The sequence below is a fragment of the Periplaneta americana genome, chromosome 14 (assembly GCF_040183065.1).
Source record: "Periplaneta americana isolate PAMFEO1 chromosome 14, P.americana_PAMFEO1_priV1, whole genome shotgun sequence".
Classification (NCBI taxonomy): Eukaryota; Metazoa; Arthropoda; class Insecta; order Blattodea; family Blattidae; genus Periplaneta; species Periplaneta americana.
The window spans coordinates 124,904,974-124,925,753 of record NC_091130.1 but is presented as its reverse complement, the minus strand read 5'-3'; the positions used below and the strand labels follow the sequence as shown (position 1 = coordinate 124,925,753).

General features: G+C 32.5%; 2 protein-coding genes across 4 annotated transcripts in view; both read right to left on the bottom strand.

The window, feature by feature from the left end:
• The window catches only part of LOC138713714 (dipeptidase 1-like), a 1,576,476-nt gene that overhangs the window by 727,130 nt on the left and 828,566 nt on the right, over window positions 1–20,780 (bottom strand). The gene's annotated exons all lie outside the window — the stretch shown is intronic.
• Window positions 8,789–18,400, bottom strand: LOC138713713 (leucine-rich repeat-containing protein 70-like). Its single transcript, XM_069846019.1, has 2 exons — window positions 18,268–18,400; window positions 8,789–15,029 (listed from the first exon to the last, which is right to left on the bottom strand). The coding sequence occupies exon 2, from the start codon at window positions 14,967–14,969 to the stop codon at window positions 13,281–13,283; it is 1,689 nt and encodes a 562-aa protein (XP_069702120.1). The 5' UTR covers window positions 14,970–15,029; window positions 18,268–18,400; the 3' UTR covers window positions 8,789–13,280.

The window sequence follows — 20,780 nt, the reverse complement described above, 5'->3', positions numbered from 1 at the left end:
TTAGACTATTTTGTCCGGTATATACGCTGAAGGAGTCTTTTGTTACTCTGTTGTGTATTGATATGTGTTGGGCGTTGGGTGCAAGGTCATTGGCAATAATATCATATGGTAAGCTAAGTGCAATATGAATATGCCCCGAAGAAACTTAATATTCATATTACATGCAAATATTACTTGAATTTTATTGTGACTCTCTGTTTAGACTGAGCTCAAAACGATAATTAATTTATATTCACATGACTTATTTTCAAACTTTTGAGTACATACCAACTAAAATTTTTGAAACCTTTGACGCAAGGAGCATTTTTAGTGATGAATATAAAATATATTTAAAATTATAATTTCAAAACTATTAGCCTAATGGCACCAATTTTGTACAGATGGTAGTATTTTAGACTTCTTTATGTAGTTTAAAGTTCACAATTTATTTAATGAAAATTGTGGAGATTTTAAAAATCACATCCCCTTAACAAAAAATGCGAATTATACGTAAATACAAGAACCGTACACAGTAAATCCAAAATTCCTTTAATTATATTAATACACGGTAGAATAAATTACGCTACTTCTATGAAAAGCTTAAATTATTACCAGAGTGCGAATTAACGGGGGAGAGGAGGGGATTTCCCCCCCTCCTGTTGGAAAGTTATCTCCCGATCATAAATTCATATAAACATCCCTGCCAGGAATAACTTCTATCACCCCCTAACAAATTATAAATGTTTTAATACGAGTATACTTTATAAAGTAAGCAAAGAAAATAATATTAATGTATTATCACCACCGACAAGCTGACAACAATCAATAACTTAGGAATTACTCATCTTATCTTAAGCCTGCTCCTGGATATAATTATTAATATGATCAAGATGCAAGACAAGCAACTCAGTACGACCAAGCGTTGAGCCGTATAGAATGAGGATAATAATTATTTTGTGTATGGTATTCTCTATCTATAATTCTATACCCCCGTCATCAGAAATCTTATTTCGCACCCTGAATATTACTACTATTTCAGTGTTTTAATTGCTAAAGAATCAGTTTCCCTTTTAAATATCTCAACACACGAGACGTAACAGTAATAACTTGCTTTGTTCGTAAATTTCCTGAGAATATTATTCTCTTTCTTTGTCTCGGTTCGGTCTCTTCTGTCGTTCCTAAGGCAACGACGGAGTTGTTGAATTCTAACTTACAGCCGTAACATTAAGAATTAATATGAAACATTGCCAACAACTACTGGAAAACTTTCCCTTTACTTCCGTTGACGGCTTCTTACGTACAGCTGCTCGAAGTTGGTACATATGCAATAAAGCCCGCACCATTAAACAAAGAAACAATCTCACACATTTTATGTTCCTAACTTCTAAGCTTTTGTTTTAACTTGATGAGCAGATTCGTATTTCAAGAGCGGTGACAGGTGGAAAGATGCTGAGTTCGCTTTTATTGTCCTTACTTTCAATGGATGTTTAATATGTCCTGTATACTGTGCTAATAATATTTCAAGGAACGTTAAGAGTTTTGCGGGTAGGGTGTGAAATGAGATGAGAAGTTATGAAATACAAGAATAAAAGTCAGTCCTGAAATTGCAGTAGAAATATATAATATAGACCTAAATCCTTGAAATGCAAATTTTCTGTAAAGTTACACATATTGGGTATCAATTCAAGAAATGGGTTACAATTAGGCTTGCCAAATTTCGCAGACAGACAGGACAGACAGACAGAGAGACAGACAGACAGACAGATAGATAGGTAGATAGATAGGTAAGTAGACAGACAGACAGACAGACAGACAGACAGACAGACAGACAGACAGACAGACAGACAGATAGATAGATAGATAGATAGATAGATAGATAGATAGACAGATAGATTTATGGAGCAATATTATACATACAGATGTACTATATTATCAGAATTTTCTCTTAACTCCAATGCACGGATCTTCTGACCGTACGTGCTGTGTAAAACAAGTCCTACTTTGTAGGTTTCACCCCCTCACCTATGATTAGATCCAACCACTCTCCAAAAGAACACACAGATTAAAATGAAAATGACACAAACAAAACACATTATATAATATATCCTAACCTAAAACAGATATAAAAGTGTATAATTGAGTAGTTACCATTATCCCTTCGTCAGTTCCCATCACAAACTTCAACAGCTGAAGTTCTAATCTGTCTCGCCTTCTAGAGGAACAATCCAGTCTTTTGTTCCCATTCTCTATTCCCCATGAGGTCAAGACATGCAAGCGAACTCCTATTCTGACTTAGCATCGAGGGTGGTGGATATTTTCTTCAGATATGTTCCGGTTCGAAAACACTGCAATAAAATGTCTCCAGGAGTCATTTTCTCCGCACAGTAGACAAAGGCGCTCTCCTTCTTCGTTGACAATTTTATTACCCTTCCATGTCCCCAATCTTAGCCACGCTAAACCTGCTCTGCTGTCTTTGTTACAAGAATTTATGTAGTCGCACTCCCCCAGCTAAGCATGAGATCTGATTGTAAATGTAGTGAGAATTAAAAATTAGGGAAACAAACACTACTAACAATTTTATTGTACTAATTATTTCCACATATTACACATTTCTACTTTTATAACAATGTTTGTGCGTGTGTATACATATATATAATTTCATATGTAAAAAAATACAAAAACTTACTGAAATGACCACAAAACATGTTGAAAATAGTATAAATTTGTGATAAAAGAAATGTTAAGTCGTTGCAAACTAGTAACCCATGATCTTGATGTAATTAGTAACCTAGCTTAATGTAGCAGAACTGTCTCGAACTAACCTAACCTGACTACACAAGTTCCAGCCAATCTTCTCGGAAAACACAGAGACGTTTACGTGATTTATCACCAAGCTATCAGGTCTTATCACACTTTAGGGGCTACAGTATTTTACAGGTCTGTTGTTGTCCTCGTTGATATCTCCTATCGTAGAAGTGGTCGTAAATTTGTTTCTTTTTTCCATTTTTCCGCATAACCTGTTTACATGTTGGATTAAAATACCTGACCTTCAAATTGGGATGTTCGTGATAGTTTCCACGAGTTTACATGTTGGATTAAAATACCTGACCTTCAAATTGGGATGTTCGTGCTAGTTTCCAAGAGTTTACATGTTGGGTTAATATACATGAGCTTCAAATTGGGATGTTCGTGCTAGTTTCCACGAGTTTACATGTTGGATTAAAATACCTGACCTTCAAATTGGGATGTTCGTGCTAGTTTCCACGAGTTTACATGTTGGATTAAAATACCTGACCTTCAAATTGGGATGTTCGTGCTAGTTTCCACGAGTTTACATGTTGGATTAAAATATCTGACCTTCAAATTGGGATTTTCGTGCTAGTTTCCACGAGTTTACATGTTGGATTAAAATACCTGACCTTCGAAATGGGATGTTCTTGCTAGTTTGCACGAGTTTATATGTCCTGCACCAAATACCATCTCGCTATCACATATTACATCCACGCTAAATAACCACACAGTTGAAACAGCGTCGTTAAATATCCAAGTATAATATATTGCAGAAATTCAAGAATTGAAACTACAGTCATAGTTTAAAACTTGGTAGTTATAATAACATTACTTTAAGAACTACTTTGTTCTAGAAGCTGAAAAAAAATTCAAATTTAGTAGTTTTATATCATCAATTAGATATGGTTTTAAATATTGTGTTATTAAATTACATGTTTTCGTTAGTAAAACATACGAACGTTTTGAAAAATAAAAAAATAAAAATTAATCAACAGTTCTGGAACTGTTCTGATATTTTTTTTATCTCATGACGTCAAGATACACATAATTATTTTAGAAACAGAAACATGTAAATAACTATTATAACAATAATAACTGAAGAAATTATATCCTGCATACTACCTCACTAGTCCAGCAAAGAGTTAATAAACTGTAATCTAAGTTTTGTGTAAATACATATAATCTTATCAATGCTAGCAACTTACATTTCACATGAGCATATTATTTTAAAGGTATGACTAAGGCACAAGTTAGCCAAGTTCTCTTAAACCCGTCATCTCACATTTCCTAAATTAAAATAATATTTGGTGTCACTTTACATTTAATAATAATAATAATAATAATAATAATAATAATAATAATAATAATAATAATAATAATAATAAAAATAATAATAATAATAATAATAATAATAATAATAATAATAATAATAATAATAATGCTGTGATTTATGTAGGAAACACAAATTCAATGATAATGTAGGCATACTATTTAAATAGCATTTTTAAAAATACATTTTTCAAATTTCAGTAGTGTTTGCATAAAGTGAAGTCTTAGATATCGCTCGTATATTCATTATTGTGTTCTTGTTGACATCCATACTTACGTAGTAGATACTCAAAATGTGATCGATGTTCACCATGAATTGCTAATACGTTATTATTTATGTCATTATTATTCAAAGTTTTAAATGAAGTTTCATAATAAAATGACTTTCTGTTAAATATGTATCCATATGTCTATTTCTTTAAGGTATTACGCAAACCTTTCACTAGTAGTCCTAAAATAATTTTTTGCTAGAATTTGGTATAGTGATTAAACAATACTTCTAGATTAATAAACAATTTTTATAATCCAAAAAAATATATATTTCTAAGGCCAATTATGGGAGGTACAATTTATGAAAGGGAAATTGATTTCCCTGATAACTTGTAGGCTACAGTTATGAATATTATAATTCTTTCTTCTCTATTTTATTTATAATCATTATGTTAATAAATCCTGCCATAAGCAGCGTTTTATCATTTCAAGGTCTTTTTTAATTAATTACTCTTTATGAAAAAATAAATATTATACAACTCATGTAAAAAAATAATTATATATTCAACTGATAAGGACAGGAATTATCAACATACTTTTATGAATAAATTAGAGGAAAAAGCATTAGAAACAAACGAACTTGTAGAAGATATCAGAGAAACAAATTCCCCCTGCACACATTGCATGCCCCAATTTAAAAATATAATTACCCTTAACAATAAATGTTTATTTTTATTATAAAAACCGTTTACTAATCTACACGTATTGTCTAATCACTATACGAAATTCCAGCGCAAAATTAATTCATGTAAAAAATATATTTTGAATTTCACTGAACTTATAGTAGTGAAAAGTATACTTACTCGTTTTTGGAAGATTTCTAGTTAATGTTCTCTGCAATAATATACATACTGTTGAACGGATAGGATGAATTCAGTATTTGTATGCCGTAATTATATTTTCCAATTGTACAGACGTGGACAAATTATTAACAAAATTAAAGATATTTATGGTAATTCTGTTTATAAAATTTGACTTTTCAATTTAGACTACAGTTGACAATTTTGCATATTTCTATCATTACAGTAGATAGAAATATGCAAACATTTAAACTGTAATAAATATTGAAGAGTCAAATTATGTAAAAATGTCAACTCTAGTCTAAATTGAAGAGACAGATTTTGTAAAAATATATAATAAAAATCTTCAAGTTTCCTATTAATTTGTAAATATGCAATGTCAACTCCGGTTTAAATTGAAGAGTCAGATTTTGTAAAAATATATAATAAAAATCTCTAGTTTTGCTAGTAATTTGGAAATATCCAAACTATCAACTGCAGTCCAAATTGAAGATTCATATTTTGTAAAAATATATAAGAAAAATCTTCAGTTTTGCTAATAATTTGTAAATATGCAAACACAACAATTATAGTGTAAATTGAAGAGTCATATTTTGTACAAATATACTATATAAATCCTCAGTTTGCTAATAATTTGGAAATACGCAAAAATATCAACTGTAGTCCAAATTGGAGATTCATATTTTGTAAAAATTTATAATAAAAATCTTCAATTTTGCTAATAATTTGTCCACGTCTGTACTATATATTTTTTTTAATTGCAATGAAATATTTATTGTGGAATAGAAAAGTTGGTAATATTTTATCATATATTGATAGTAACGAGAAATTCTGATTTAAGAGAAAACGCTTGGTGTGTATGCGTATGATATTTCGTTCCCTTCACTAGAATTCTATGAGGAAAAGGCCACCAGTACATGGAAAGTAAGCATGTTTTTTTTTTGTGGGGAAATTATGCCTAATATTTTGACTTCGCCAAATATGTGTCATGTGATACATGCAATTTAAAACGATATTATTCTTTTCTTAAAAGTACAGACGTAACTGGATATTTAAACATATTTTACTATTTAATTCAGGCATGCAGAACTGGGCGTCAGTTCTGGCAGACGTCACAATCCGGGATAAGTCACTCATCCCTTCCTTTAAAACCACGCGTAATTGACGTGGTAGGGTAGAGGAGATTTGTATTCAGTGTGTAGTGCTATTTGGTTGCGGACCAGTCACGGAGACATCATTCAACGCCGGCAGACTGTGGAAAGAGAATCAATGCTTCCACATGCTTCCACTCCTCTCTCTCGCAGTTCTGCATCCCTGATTTAATTAATGTCATTTATAATAAAACTTTCTTAACTGAAGTTAGGGACCTGTATGACTTCCTGCATGAAGTTCTGTGTATATATAAATTGTCAACTATTACATATTACATGTATTTTTTCTTTCCTTTTTATTAATTTTTTAATTCGCCTGTGATACTATTAAACTTCTTCTTCGATATGTAAATGTGTACCTATAGAGTCTTCAGAGGATTTTCGATAACAAAACACCATTCCTAAAGCTAAATACTATGCTTTTCTGATATTAAAATATATGTCTTAGTGAGACGAAAACTTTAATACCAATAATTCATATATTATATTGGATTATTTTCCTTTAAAGAGTTGGGAGACCAAGGTCCAAGGACATGTAACATGACAGAAGAATGTTAATGTAAACTGTTACACCAAGTGTGATCCCAACTCTGGAGAAATTAGAAGTTTTGAATACAATTGTTTTTAAAATGTCTTCAATGGAGTTTTGTGTTAATCATTTCTCTTCCGCATGCCCTCGAAAATGTACATATTAAATTTCAAGTTCCCCTAATCAATAGTTTTTCGTCGAGAATTGGCAAAGTTTGACGAAATCATAACCACCTGGAATAACAAGCAAAATCAACCAGTGCATACTGTAGCCAATTTTAGTGAATGGCACGACATTCGTCAAATACAAAGCTAACACGAAGTTCGGAACATAGATTATAATTCGCTACAACTTTCAACGCTAGTGAAGGTATTGCTTGCTCGCTTGTAACTATGGTTAGGTGGAATATTATTTTTAGTACGTAAGAATTCGATCCTTAATAATGGCAGTAATAATAGTACATTATACAACGAAGGTAATTAAGAAGCGAGTATGGATATTTATGAAAAGAGCCCAAGCGAGTTTCATAATTTTCATACGAGCTTCTTAATTACCATTATAGGCGAGGTCCATACGACTTTTTATGCTCGACCATATTTCTAACTTGATATTATTAATTTTCTTTGTATCTGACCTTGGCCAATGTCCCGTATGTTGTGAGATGTGCGCAGACGCGAAAGTATTGATTTTTCCGAGGAACAGATGTTCACATTGATCTTGCTAGGCCATAAGAACCTACAGAGATAACATTAAAATAAAATTAGACATTGAAAAACGAGATGACAAATTGAATTTATTTGAATATTATTTACAATTAACGCTAATTATTATAGTAACAGAACATAACCTTCTGCGACAGTATTGGATTTCCAGCCTCCGTGACTTTTCGCTAATTCTCTTTCGATTGCATATCCGAGAATAATCGATACTTGCGGTTTTATAACGTAGAAAGATGACCTGTCATTGGATGAACAGTTGTAACCTGAGTCGTCATTGGCTGAAAGACCTGACCTTTAATGAGTAGGTGTACTTTAATGACATACATTAAAGGTCTGCTACCAGGTGTATAATTACTACATTTCGGCATGGTCGAGCATAAACAGTATTATAATACAAATTAATATTAATAAATTTAGGAATATAACTAATAGTGAATAGTAGTGAGAATATTGTACTCCTATAAAATGTTTCATAAGATTTCAATTTTGTTATACACAATTTTGCGCATTTCATGTTATTCTTGGTCTCCTCTAGAAACATTTTAATATTTTCATGTACAGAACTACGAAGATAGAGTTGATTAATGCTTTATATTAAATTAATACAGTGTTGAAAAACCAGTAATTAACTTTATCGTAACAGACTACATGTTCTTTTACAGTGCAATGTGCACTTGTACTCTACGAAAATAAGCTATACAAAATTATGTGTAGAGAAAAGATTCGCTGATTTCATTAAATATTTTAGCTATATAAAATGTGTATAACGATTAACGGACTGGCGTATAAGAAGAGATACAGAGAATACTGAATTGTTCACTCCATACTTTATACAATCTTTCTTTTATCTCAGTCATTTCAATTGATTAGGAACAATAGATACAGTGGATGATGCGTATTTCTTTACTTAAATCAAAATAACATTATCATTCATCACTAAATAAATATATCGAATGAGTGAGCTACATTTCATATTATCATGCAATACTGTTTTGCAATAATTGGCTCTTTCAAGTCTGTTGCAACTTCTACAATCTAATTACGTTGGCGCACACAAAGAAAAAATTAATTTACATACGAAATAATTAAATTGATATTATGGACAATAAATAATTATTTCTAATCCAGTTTCATGATAAAACATTCATAGTGAAGGCCATAGTCAGGCTATGAATAACACACCAAGAATTAATGTTGAATAATGTTTCACTTGGTCCTATATTTAAGTGCATGTTGAAAAGGATTCAGTATCATTTTATTAAATATAATATCAACAATCAACATGTTAATGCATTCAAATAATAATTAAGTACCTTATTAACGTTAGAAACACTTCTTATTGTTAATAGTTCACTTCAAAAAAAGTTACTCATGCAATAATCGTCCTGAACATTTTAATCGTTGATATATTTTTCGTTAATATATTGCTATTGCTACTCGAAACAATTTTTATTTACATTTTGTCGTTTTAAAAATGCGATCACAGTACAGGGTGTCCCATAAGTCTGGAACCATAAGCCAAGTCTCTGAAATACTATTTCTTCTTTTCAGATACTTTTGAAACCTGAGTGATGTTGTTTGGTAAAGAGGGACGAATTCAAGTGAGGCTGTTTGTTGATAGCTGCAGTCACAGGAAATATGGCCCTGGAATTTAATTGGTTGCACCCAGAATAAGCGCCGATTACACACATTTTCATGTGAAATCTCATTGAAACTTCTGAGATACGTGAAAGACAAACTGCTCCATGGACCGTCGTGAATGTTAACAGATGAGGAGACAACAAGTTTTCGCATGTTACTGTGTGTGATCAGCACTTGTTTGTGGTGCAGCTGATTGAATTTGAAACTTCCCTGCAGTTGCATCTACCAGCAAATAGGATCACTTGAATATCATTCTTGTTTACTTAGTCACATAACTCTACCTTCAGAAGTACCTATAAAGAAAAAGAAGTAGCATTTCAGAATTTTGTCTTTGGTTCCAGACTTATGGGACACTCTGTATAATATAATTAATTACAGAATTAAATAAAACAGAAAAGATTATCTACAAAACTTTTAAATTAATTGTAATAAAATTAATCAGATACATTTTATCAACAGTATAAAATAATCTGTGTTGTGCGGAGAGGATGGTTAAATATAGTAAACTTACATGTGTGAAAAAAATTACATAAGATTTAACGTAAATTTATGGCCTTTTCGTCTGCTGTGACGTCATTTTCAGAGCTCTGGTGCACATTACACCAAAGTTTGATCACAGTCTACTATATACAGTCACGAAACTTGGGATGATTTTTTGCCAACGAGTTGCATTTCTCGCGATAGTTGCCAGCCGCTTGGAGCGCTGTGAGTACTAGGAACAATAGACTGTGTCACTGCCATCGTGATCTAATACAGGCCGTGAGGCAGGACATTTGACTCGCTTAACCCGATCACGAAGGACGCCGTTTCAACCATATAAATTAATTAGAATGCATAAAGAGTAACATATATTTCTCTAAAAGGTAGTGTAATTCCATTAATAAAATTTAAAACAATGATTAGGGGACACTTCAGACATAATTTCTTGCAAGTTAAGGTGTAATATTATTTTTGGTGTGAAAAGTACCATGTTCGTATGTGTAATACCTGCTTTTATTTCGATTAAATAATGCGAAATTCTTGTACATTCATTTATGCACGATTCAAGTATTTTCTGTTGCACCGCACGAATATTTAGATATGTTGAAATTATAGGTTATGTTTACTGTAGCAGTTGCCCCTTTATGTCTAATTTTAGTGGTCTCCAATGCCCTGTCACTACATATATGTTATGTCATATGGATATTATAGGTTATGTTTACTATATTTAACTTATATTCCTATATTCGCAATTATACATTATAATTAAACGTAATGTCATGTATGACACCCGTCACATTCTATTTGTCTGTATTTTAATACTACAAATGAGTAATGAATTATTATATTTATCTACTACCTAAGAGACGAAGTAACACAATCGTACGGACACTAATTTCATAGGAGTGATGGTAAATTTTCTGTCTACAATTAAGGAAGGTAGATGTGCTAAATTAAAATCACAATATAAATTCGTTTTTATTGAACCTCAAAATAGCTTCCATTCTAAACTTAAAATGTTGACGCGAACAGATTATGTTAACATTCAAAATTCTCTTCACATTAAAATAACACAGTTTTGTAATTATTTCTGCAACATATTACGCAACAAGCAGTAAACGGAACTTATGGACACATTACACTAAATAAAGCTTAGCAATGATAAGCAATAAAGTTATAATATAATATTTCACTGAGCTCCATACACTGAAATAGAAAACCCGAAAAAACATTACGGTTTGGTCTAGATCGAAAAAGCATTGACTGTGCCGTATTTCGCATTTTTGTGAAAAGCTATGTAAACTGTGAAATGTTCGTTATCGGTTGTAATAACTGTAAATGGCTAAAATACAATAATCTGAATAATAATATGGAACAAGGAGACGTTTGTAGTACTATAAATTGTAAGAAAAATAGGTTAGAGTTATCCTTCTTCTGAAAGATCCAGGAAGGTGAGTTTATAGAATATAATATAGCCTATATTTTAAGAAAAAAATATATAAACCTTATGTATCTGATATTTCAATAGTGGAAGGAAGATGTTAATTTTTTCAAAAGAACACGATATCGAAAATACAATACATTTTATCGTCTGCTAGGGAAAGAGTCTGTGATGAGGCGATAGTAGCGATCCTGGTGGTGAGCAACTATCTATGGATGCATATTTCAACTGTCTATGTTTGCATATTTAGTAAGTATTAAGCTTCGTGACTGTATATAGTAGACTATGGTTTGATTTAAATTTCTCGTAACTGTGATTTATTTTTGAATATTTCTTTTAAAATATTCATTGATATGCAAAAAACGGATTATAAAAAAATTAATACGCTTTTATGGACATATCAGCTGCTGTGACGTCATTTTTCAAACTCTGGTACACAGGATTTTCAAATGACACTAAACTTTGATCCCAATTTCTCCTAACTATAATTTTTTGCTTTATTCCTCATAGAGAGTTATATACTTCCGGAACTTTTAACGCTACATGTTTGATACCTTGCATACACATTTGCAGGCTATAAGAAAAGTTTTCCTTTTAATAGAAATGTGTTATTTTGTAGCAATATAAAACTATTCTGTCAAATTTCTATAAAACTACCTCTAAACTTCATTCTTAAAATGTAATTATTTATCTTAAAATATTTTGAGAGCCAATAACACAATTGTACCACAAACTTTTCAATAATCTTGTTTCTAAAAGTAAAATCTCATAGAAGGATTTAACTTAGCTTTAAAAATAGCTGAGATATATCCATATTAGTGAATTACTGTAACCTGTAATTTTTTCAAACTTTTGTCCCCAATTTTTTTTTTATAACTCTTCAGTTCTCGCGCCATAATTTAGTAGGTTATTTTAAGACGCTTTATCAACATCTGAGGTTATTTAGCGTCTGAATGAGATGAAGGTGATAATGCCGGTGAAATGAGTTCGGGATCCAACACCGAAAGTTACCAAGCATTTGCTCATATTGGGTTGATGGAAAACCCCGGAAAAAACCTCAACCAGGTAACTTGCCCCGACCGGGAATCGAACCCGGGCCACCTGGTTTCGCGGTCAGACGCGCTGGCCGTTACTCCACAGGTGTGGAAGCGCTATAATTTGTGACACTAATACTCGCGCAGGTTATATTTTTAATCCATCTCCTTTTTTTTAATAACAAATTCTTTTACACGTATGAATATGAAATTTTACAACATACCTAATTATATATATATATATATATATATATATATATATATATAATAGTAACATTACTTTACTGATTATATTAAACTGATTACGATATAACAGTGTAAGTCTATTTGAAATGCAATATTTAAATCAGTAATGTCAATATAATATAGGCCTAATGAGTGGCATTATGATGCAAAGAACGCAATTAACATCTCTATGTATGCATTTATTAGTCACTTATAAAGTAGACTTTAGAGTTAATATCTCCTACCCCTAAAATTTAAGTCATTATTAGGTTCAAGTTAGTCTGTTTCATATGAGAAGTTATTTTTCTCCAGTATCTAATAATTTATTGCAGGGTAAAATAAAAACTGCAAGAATGGAAAATGCGAGTAAAAATAAATGTCTTATGAACGGCTTATAGGAATAAATCATATAACCTATAAGAAAATTAAAAATGTGTTCTCTCCTGTTAATAACACTAACGTTAGCACTCGCGTGGATTTAATTTGTAATCCAGTCTAAAAACATACAGACCTATATTGCTACACAGAAACTGTAACAGGAAGGTATTTCTACAGAGAAACTGTAACGGAAAGGTACTGAAGTTTTCACGCTGTCAGCATTGAAAGAGAAGATATGATGTCGTGATAAAACAGCAGAGGATTACAAAATGTATGTCTATGCCGAGCGAGAACTGGGGGATAATACTAACCTTGAATTTAAGTTTTTGCAGCAATGACATTTCTACAAAAAATAAAATTTTTGCATCAATTAGGATATAAATTCATATTTAACCATCATTTCCTCTTAAAATAATAAAAACTCTTTCATATCTCAGAATCACAGCACGGAATAAAAATATAATGAAGTATCACTGATCTACATTCCACAGTGTAAGTCACCACCAAATTTCGTTCAAGTTTTTTGGTTGGAAGATCGTCTCTGTTTTCCATGTTTAATAATTGTGTTCACATGAGTTGTAGGCAAGGATACAAAATCAAAACCTTGATGATGTGATAAGGGTCTGGTCTCTTGCCTTTCCTCGTTTCTGTCCATTAATTGTAACCTCACTTGTCGTAATGTGCTTGTTTCACTGATAGAAGTCTTGGCATTACGTCCTTTTTTGAGACCACAGAACACTTCTACACCCAAAACCAGAGCTCCGATAAGACACAGTCCCACAAGGAAAGCTATACAAGAATATAGAGCTATACTCCACATTCCTTCCAATCCATCGCCTTGAATATCGGAACCCAAAACTGAAGACGCGTCGTCTCCCATCTTGAATTGCTTCATCTCGTCGTATTCATCCTCTTGTTTATCACTATTTTGATCATAAATATATTCTACTTCGTTCTCAATGTCACCAGATGCATTTAATCCATCATCATTATCTGTATCTTCTGTTGAATAATTTATTAGAAACGTTCTTGATCTTGTTGTATTCAATTTTGGAGATGTTCCTTCTCCGGAAGGTTTAGAATTTTGTGGTTTACAGTTCATGAATTCTATTACTGGGCAGAAGTAATTGGAACCGCACATTGTTCCCGATTTCGTGCTTAGCTTAACACACCACAACCACAGTTCCCTCAAAGTACAGTCGCAGACGAATCCGTTCTCAGTCAGGTCTAGATGTTCCATATTTGTCATTCGCTGAGTTACTTTGTCAGTCACGTTTACAACTGTCAGTGAATTCCGTGATAAATCTAAAATCTCCAAACTACTGGGCAAATGCATAGCACTAAATGTCTTTAGCGAATTATTATTCAGTCTGAGATTTCTTAGATTGTGCAAATTTGAAAAGTACTTGGGTGGTATTTGACTGATATTACAAAAACTTAAATCAAGTAATATTAGAGAAGGAGCATCAAGGAAATGTTTACCAGAGCAATTGTTCAACTGATTTCTTCCAAGATATAGCCACTCGAGTTTATTATTGCTTTTAAATGTATTGTGATCAATTGTTAATATTTTATTTCTTTCCATGTGTAAATATCTTAAGTTCTTCAAGTGGGAGAACAATTTAGAATTCAGTTTTTGTATGTTATTTTTGCTCAACTTGATTAAGACTAAATTTGGTAAATATTTGAACATTTCAGCAGGCAAATGACTAATATTACAATTTTCCATTTCCAGCCAACCGAGCGATGGAATAACTAGAAACTTGTCATTTGAAACATTAAGAAAATTTCCATTCAAAATCAGTTTCCACAGTTTTGGGTTTTGGTCAAATGTAAGGGGATCTATTGATGTTATTGCATTATAATCTAAGTGAACATTTAACAACCTTGTGAGGGGCCAGAAGACCCCTCTGGTAAGAGATCGTATTGTATTATTTGTCAGGTACAGTGATTTTAGTTGCTTTCCCCAGCCGTTAAATTCGTAATCGTGGATGTAGGAAATCTTGTTGAAACTAAGATCCAGCGTTGTGATGTTGAAGGTCTTCAGTTTTGGCATGCCGTATAACTGTTTGTGGGAACAGTCAGCCTCGGTTCCATTTGTTGACGTAATGGTACACTTACAAGCGAAAGGGCAAGGATTTGAACCGTCATTGATGCAGGCTACAGATAAGACGATAACAACAGTTGATAATGGCAGCTTCATGTCGATTAGATGTGAATACTTTACTCTGGATTCTTCGTGTTTTATCAAGAATTGAATAAACTGAAATAAAGTAACAGAGTACAGAATATTAGTATTTATTAATAACGCAATGCATTTTTATTTTTTCAGTTTGTATATACTATATATGGGCTATTCCATCTCAAATCGACCGAAATATAGAGAAAATTAACCTTGCAATTTTTAAATACAATGAAACTTTTTCTGTCCGTTGACAACTGTGATACAATGCTTTGTGCAAAGTTTGAGGCATCAGAACTTCATAGTGTTTAAATTAAATATATTTAAATTTATATTTTTTCATAAAATTAGCAACTTTAAACTGTTGTGGCTCCGAAACCCTTTCACCCAGTGATCAAAATCATGGTTTATTTTGATGCTGAGAAGTTAAATTTTATATTGACATGTAAATAGTTTTTCTTACTTTTTATGGAAATGGAGAAATTTAGATTTTTCTTCATTAAGACGCCTTTGGCAACGAAAAAATATTTTTAAAATATATGGTTAGACTCCGCATTGAAAGTACAAATAAACACATATTTTTTACTGGTGCACCGTTGATAAGAAAGTATTGAAAATATCAAATAAAGAAAATTAATAGTACGCGCGTGAACTAACCAGCTGACTGTAAGGCGGGAGCTAGCCAAGACAAGCAAGGCCAGAAGACATAAACACGTGATGTCTCGTCTAGTAGCGCATAGCTGGGCTAGCTTTATCACAAGTTTTCATAAACACAGGAGTAAAATAACGCTTAACGCTTGCTTATCTTCAGCTCTCGGCCGGTTCGTGCGGTACTGCGCCGTTCAAGTCTAGGCGTGTGAATATAATTTATTTAATACCCTCGAAACTTATTGCCGAGCCACTAAGCAAACAATGTCAAATCCCTGTTAATAATGAAAGGTTTTTATCAATATTTTTTACATTTTTACAAATTGGTAAAAAGCCTAAAAGTAAGTAAAATCAGATTATCTGTCTCTCTGTATACAATAAAAATAAGGATTACCTCTTAACATAATCTACCAAATGTCAGCTTCAAAATGAGCTCCCGTTCAATGTTCTGCAGTAAACGGTTCCGAGTTCTGAGCGCTGAAAGAGGCTTGTTTTTATAAAATAAGCTAAATTTGTCGCTCAATAGTACGAAAACCGTTTGATTTTCGATAGTATATTTTTGAAAATACACTCTCCTCAGCACCTTATATAAATAGGAAAAAAATTAGAGTATTAAAAAATGCGAGGTTTTTTACTGATCGATTTCATATGGAATAGCCCATATACAGGTGGCCCAATTAGCTCTTTCATTTCTAATAGCGTGTGAAATTTTTTAGATATGCAAATTTACAAGATAAGTTACATCGAATGGGACATCTGATACACGTAGGTCTAATTCATTTTTGTACATGCAATAATTTTCAAAATATTACAGTCAACTTTCTTTTTTTTTAATGGAAACTATGTTTTGTATTTCAAATGATGCGTTAGCTGTGTCTAATAACAATTGGCTACTTTACTGACTGTTTTAATGTCACCGGGGGAGTTAAACTACAACCCTTCACTGGATTTCGTGACTAATTCTTAATTATTAATTATTTCAACCAAATCATCCCTGAAACAAGGAAATAATATTTGAATTTTATAAAATGCCTTTCATAAGACCATTGGAGTCGAGCTGGTTGGCAAGTTGGTATAGCGCTGGCCTTCTATGCCCAAGGTTGCGGGTTCGATCCCGGGCCAGGTCGATGGCATTTAAGTGTGCTTAAATGCGATAGACTCATGTCAGTAGATTTACTGTCATGTAAAAGAACTGCGGGACAAAATTCCGGCACATCCGGCGACGCTGATATAACCTCTGCAGTTGCGAGCGTCGTTAAATAAAACATAACATTTAACATAAGACCATTGGTTCTTACGTTTGTAATCTCTATAATATTTTTAATTATTAGACCTAATACAATTAGAATCGGGGAAATTTTTTTGAATAGTTATTAAGATAAAACAATTACTTCATCTTGTTTGTAGGATTCTAGTGTGTAGTTCATTGAAGAAGCACGAATATAACGACAAAAACTAAAAGTTGAACATACACAAAGTGTACAGTAATACCAGTAGGCCTATACGTGACGAAATGCGGTAGACAATACAGCATTGCTCTATAGTACAGAACAAAGAAAGACAAGAATAACGTCACCGCGAAAGTAGGTAGAGAGGAGTTGGAATATTTCAGTTGCAAAGGACAGTAGTTACTGAATATACTGGATAATCGTATTGATGGTTGTGATTATATACGTAGTTTTTTCGTAGCATAGAGATGGGCCAACGAACAGATAGGACAAAACAGAATACTCATTAGTTATTTGTGACTTATAAGGCGTTCTTAATAATAATAATAATAATAATAATAATAATAACAATAATAATAATAATAATAATAATAATACTATTAATAAATGTTATATATGATGTCTTACTGGTACACATTACGTGTAATAAGATATGGCCATACTTGTACTGAGTAGTGTTAAATTAAGCTTATAATTAAATTATTTCCTTATCGATAGTGTTCAACAGGTACCTCGGATGTAAAAAAATAAACAAACGGAGATTACTATTTATTTCTATCAAATATATCCTCCCGTTCTGAAAACACATCTTAAGACAAGGCAATGACACAAACTTCACAATAAGAAACTTGCACGTTATCAGGATATTAAAATGTGTTTTCACTCTCCTGTAAAATTGAATTTGTTGACATAGAGGTTGCTGTTCAACAAAATCGATGTAGGCCTAATAATAATAATAATAATAATAATAATAATAATAATAATAATAATAATAATAATAATAATAAAAATACAGTGATAATATCAAAAGTGATCATTTTAAAACACGGAAAATTTGTGTTAATTCAGGAAGTTATAATTACTTACATGTAATTTTGTAGGGAATAATTAAACATAAGTAGGGGAAAGTCGGGTAGTATCGGACATGGGGTAATATCGGACAGTGAGTTTCTTTCATCTACCACACGATGATAGTACCTGATTGACATGGTTACGTTTATGTGATGTCGCATAGAGAAACGTAACCATGTCATTCAGGTACTACCATATGGTGGTAGATGAAAGAAACGCACTGTCCGATACTACCCGATGTCCGATAGTACCCGACTCTCCCCTCCAATTAAATGTGTAGGTAATATGTACATCTGCTATACATATCTATATGTATTTCACAGTTTCATTTGCTCCTGGTAGTGAGCAAAAATCCGAGCTAATTTACATACCTGGTAAAACTTGTCTTTGAAATGTATCCCGAATTTCTACTTAAAACTATGTTCAAAATTCTAAAAAGCACTTTCTGCATGAAACACGATTTTCACAGAAGCATATGAATGCAGACTGAGGCGTTAATGCGAGTAAATGAATTTGCAATACAGGAAAATGATGCGCGTTATCTTATCAAGGTTATTATCGTGCGAAAGATATCGCTGTTGAGTTGATTTGCTCTCTCTCTCTATCTCCCTTTCTCTTTCTGGACTAGATGAACTCGAATAAACTTCAAGTTAACGTACACTTGCAATTTTGGAATATTTTCTATGTAAGCCATGAATTTCAAAACGTTTTCTTGTCCACAAAAACTCGATTTTCAGATGTTGGCACCACTACAGATTAATCCCCGATATTAATAAGCTGAACCTTCCTCCTGTGACTCTGAATAAAGCGATCATTCCACTCAGTTCAACTGTAAAAAACCTGGGAGTTCATTTTGAATCTATCCTTATCTGGGACACGCATATCAAACACACATGCAAGAAAGTATTCTTCATCCTTCACTCATTAAAAAGATTGTATCACTATCCAGCTAAATTAAAGCAGACGCTTGTGCAGACTCTTATTATGCCTTAATTCGATTATTGTGACGCTTTATTCAGTGATCTCAGGGTGGATATACCCCAGAAACTGCAACGTGTTCATAATGCGTGTGTTCGTTTCATTTGTAATGTCCGCTACTACGATCACATTTCGCCTTCTTTCGATAAATTATTGTGGCTCAGGTTAAATGAGAGGAGAAAGTTACATTCCCTTTCTCTCTTATACCGAATTTTGCACACCTCTACTTCCTCTTACTTATATGTCCGATTCCATACTCTTTCTCGCTAACATAACTTTTATACTCGGTCACAATATGATAACACGCTGGAAATACCACTCCACACATCATCTCTTTATTCTTCATTTTTCACTGTTGCTACTTCTCGTCACTGGAATTCTCTGCCCCCTGAAGTCAAGGGCTGCCGAACTTTAATTTCCTTTAAATATAAATTGGAAAAATAACTTATGATGAGTTGCCAGACTTAACGCGTTGCAAATATTTAATGGAATGTGTTCCACTGTATTTATTTTTATTTATTTTTTTTTGTTTCTTATTTTTTTGTGTAATCATGTAAATCGTGTTTATTTATCACTTAACGCCAATATATATCCTACTGTGTTGTTTTTTTATTATTAATCTATTTCTTTTTACATTTTATTCTATTGTCGGTTTCTGGTTTACTTATGTAAATCCTACTTAATTGTAATCTAATACTAATATGTAGACTAATGTGTTTATTTTTATTTTGACTGTGTATATATATATTTTTTTTAATTATCGGCTTCTGTTTTTATGTGATTCGTATTTGATTCCAACAACATTAATATGTATTTCACTATGTTTAGTTTTACTTTATGAAGTAAATTTTTACGTAACTACCTCTTTTGATCTCATTATGTACCTAAATTCTATCAGTATGTGATTACTTAATTCCGACCCAGTTTTGTGTTCAACTATGTAAGCAAGATTTAATCCTGGTTGAGTGTAAGAGAAGGCCTTGCGGCCTTAACTCTGCGAGGTTAAATAAAGCCATTATTATTATTATTATTATTATTATTATTATTATTATATTCCTGTCATTCTGTTTCTACATAATATGCTTGGTTTGCAGTTACAAAAAATCTTAAAGTATACGAAAATAGCATTTAAAATGTGGGATCTATGCGCTTACAGTTCCAACTGGCCCTTATCCACATATCTAAAACCAATATGGTGGAGCACTGTTTTGACAAAATTAAAGAACAAAAAGGCAACTTGTCCTACCGCCATTAGTGCAGTTTAATGGTCATAGATTTCCAAAACGAAAATGTATATTTGCATACACACAAATGTAAAAGTACTTTCTTTATAAATTGCTGGTTTTTAGTGTGTTTTGTTTTATTTTTGCAGATTGGTAAACATTTATCATAGTAAGTAACAATAGTTACTTATATATCAAGGGTATTATGTTGATAATTAAGCACTGAAGGCAACAGATTTGCCAAATCGAAGGCCTGTACCCGAGGTTTTGTAAGTTACCCGACGTGTACTATTTATTAATAATTTCCTAGTTGAGTACAATGATATATGTCTTACTTCTTTACTTACTTACTGGCTTTTAAGGAACCCGGAGGTTTATTGCCGCCCTCACATAAGCCCGCCATTGGTCTCTATCCCGAGCAAGATTAATCCAGTCTCTATCATCATATCCCACCTCCCTCAAATCCATCTTAATATTATCCTCCCATCTACGTCTCGGCCTCCCCAAAGATCTTTTTCCCTCCGGCCTACCAACTAACACTCTATATGAATTTCTGGATTCGCTCATACGTGCTACATGCCATGACCATCTCAAATGTCTGGATTTAATGTTTCTGATTATGTTAGATGAAGAATACAATGCGTGCAGTTCTGCGTTGTGTGACTTTCTCCATTGTCCTGTAA

Excerpts from the sequence above, each read along its gene's own strand:
- LOC138713713 (XM_069846019.1), bottom strand. The coding sequence starts at position 14,969 with ATGAAGCTGCCATTATCAACTGTTGTTATCGTCTTATCTGTAGCCTGC.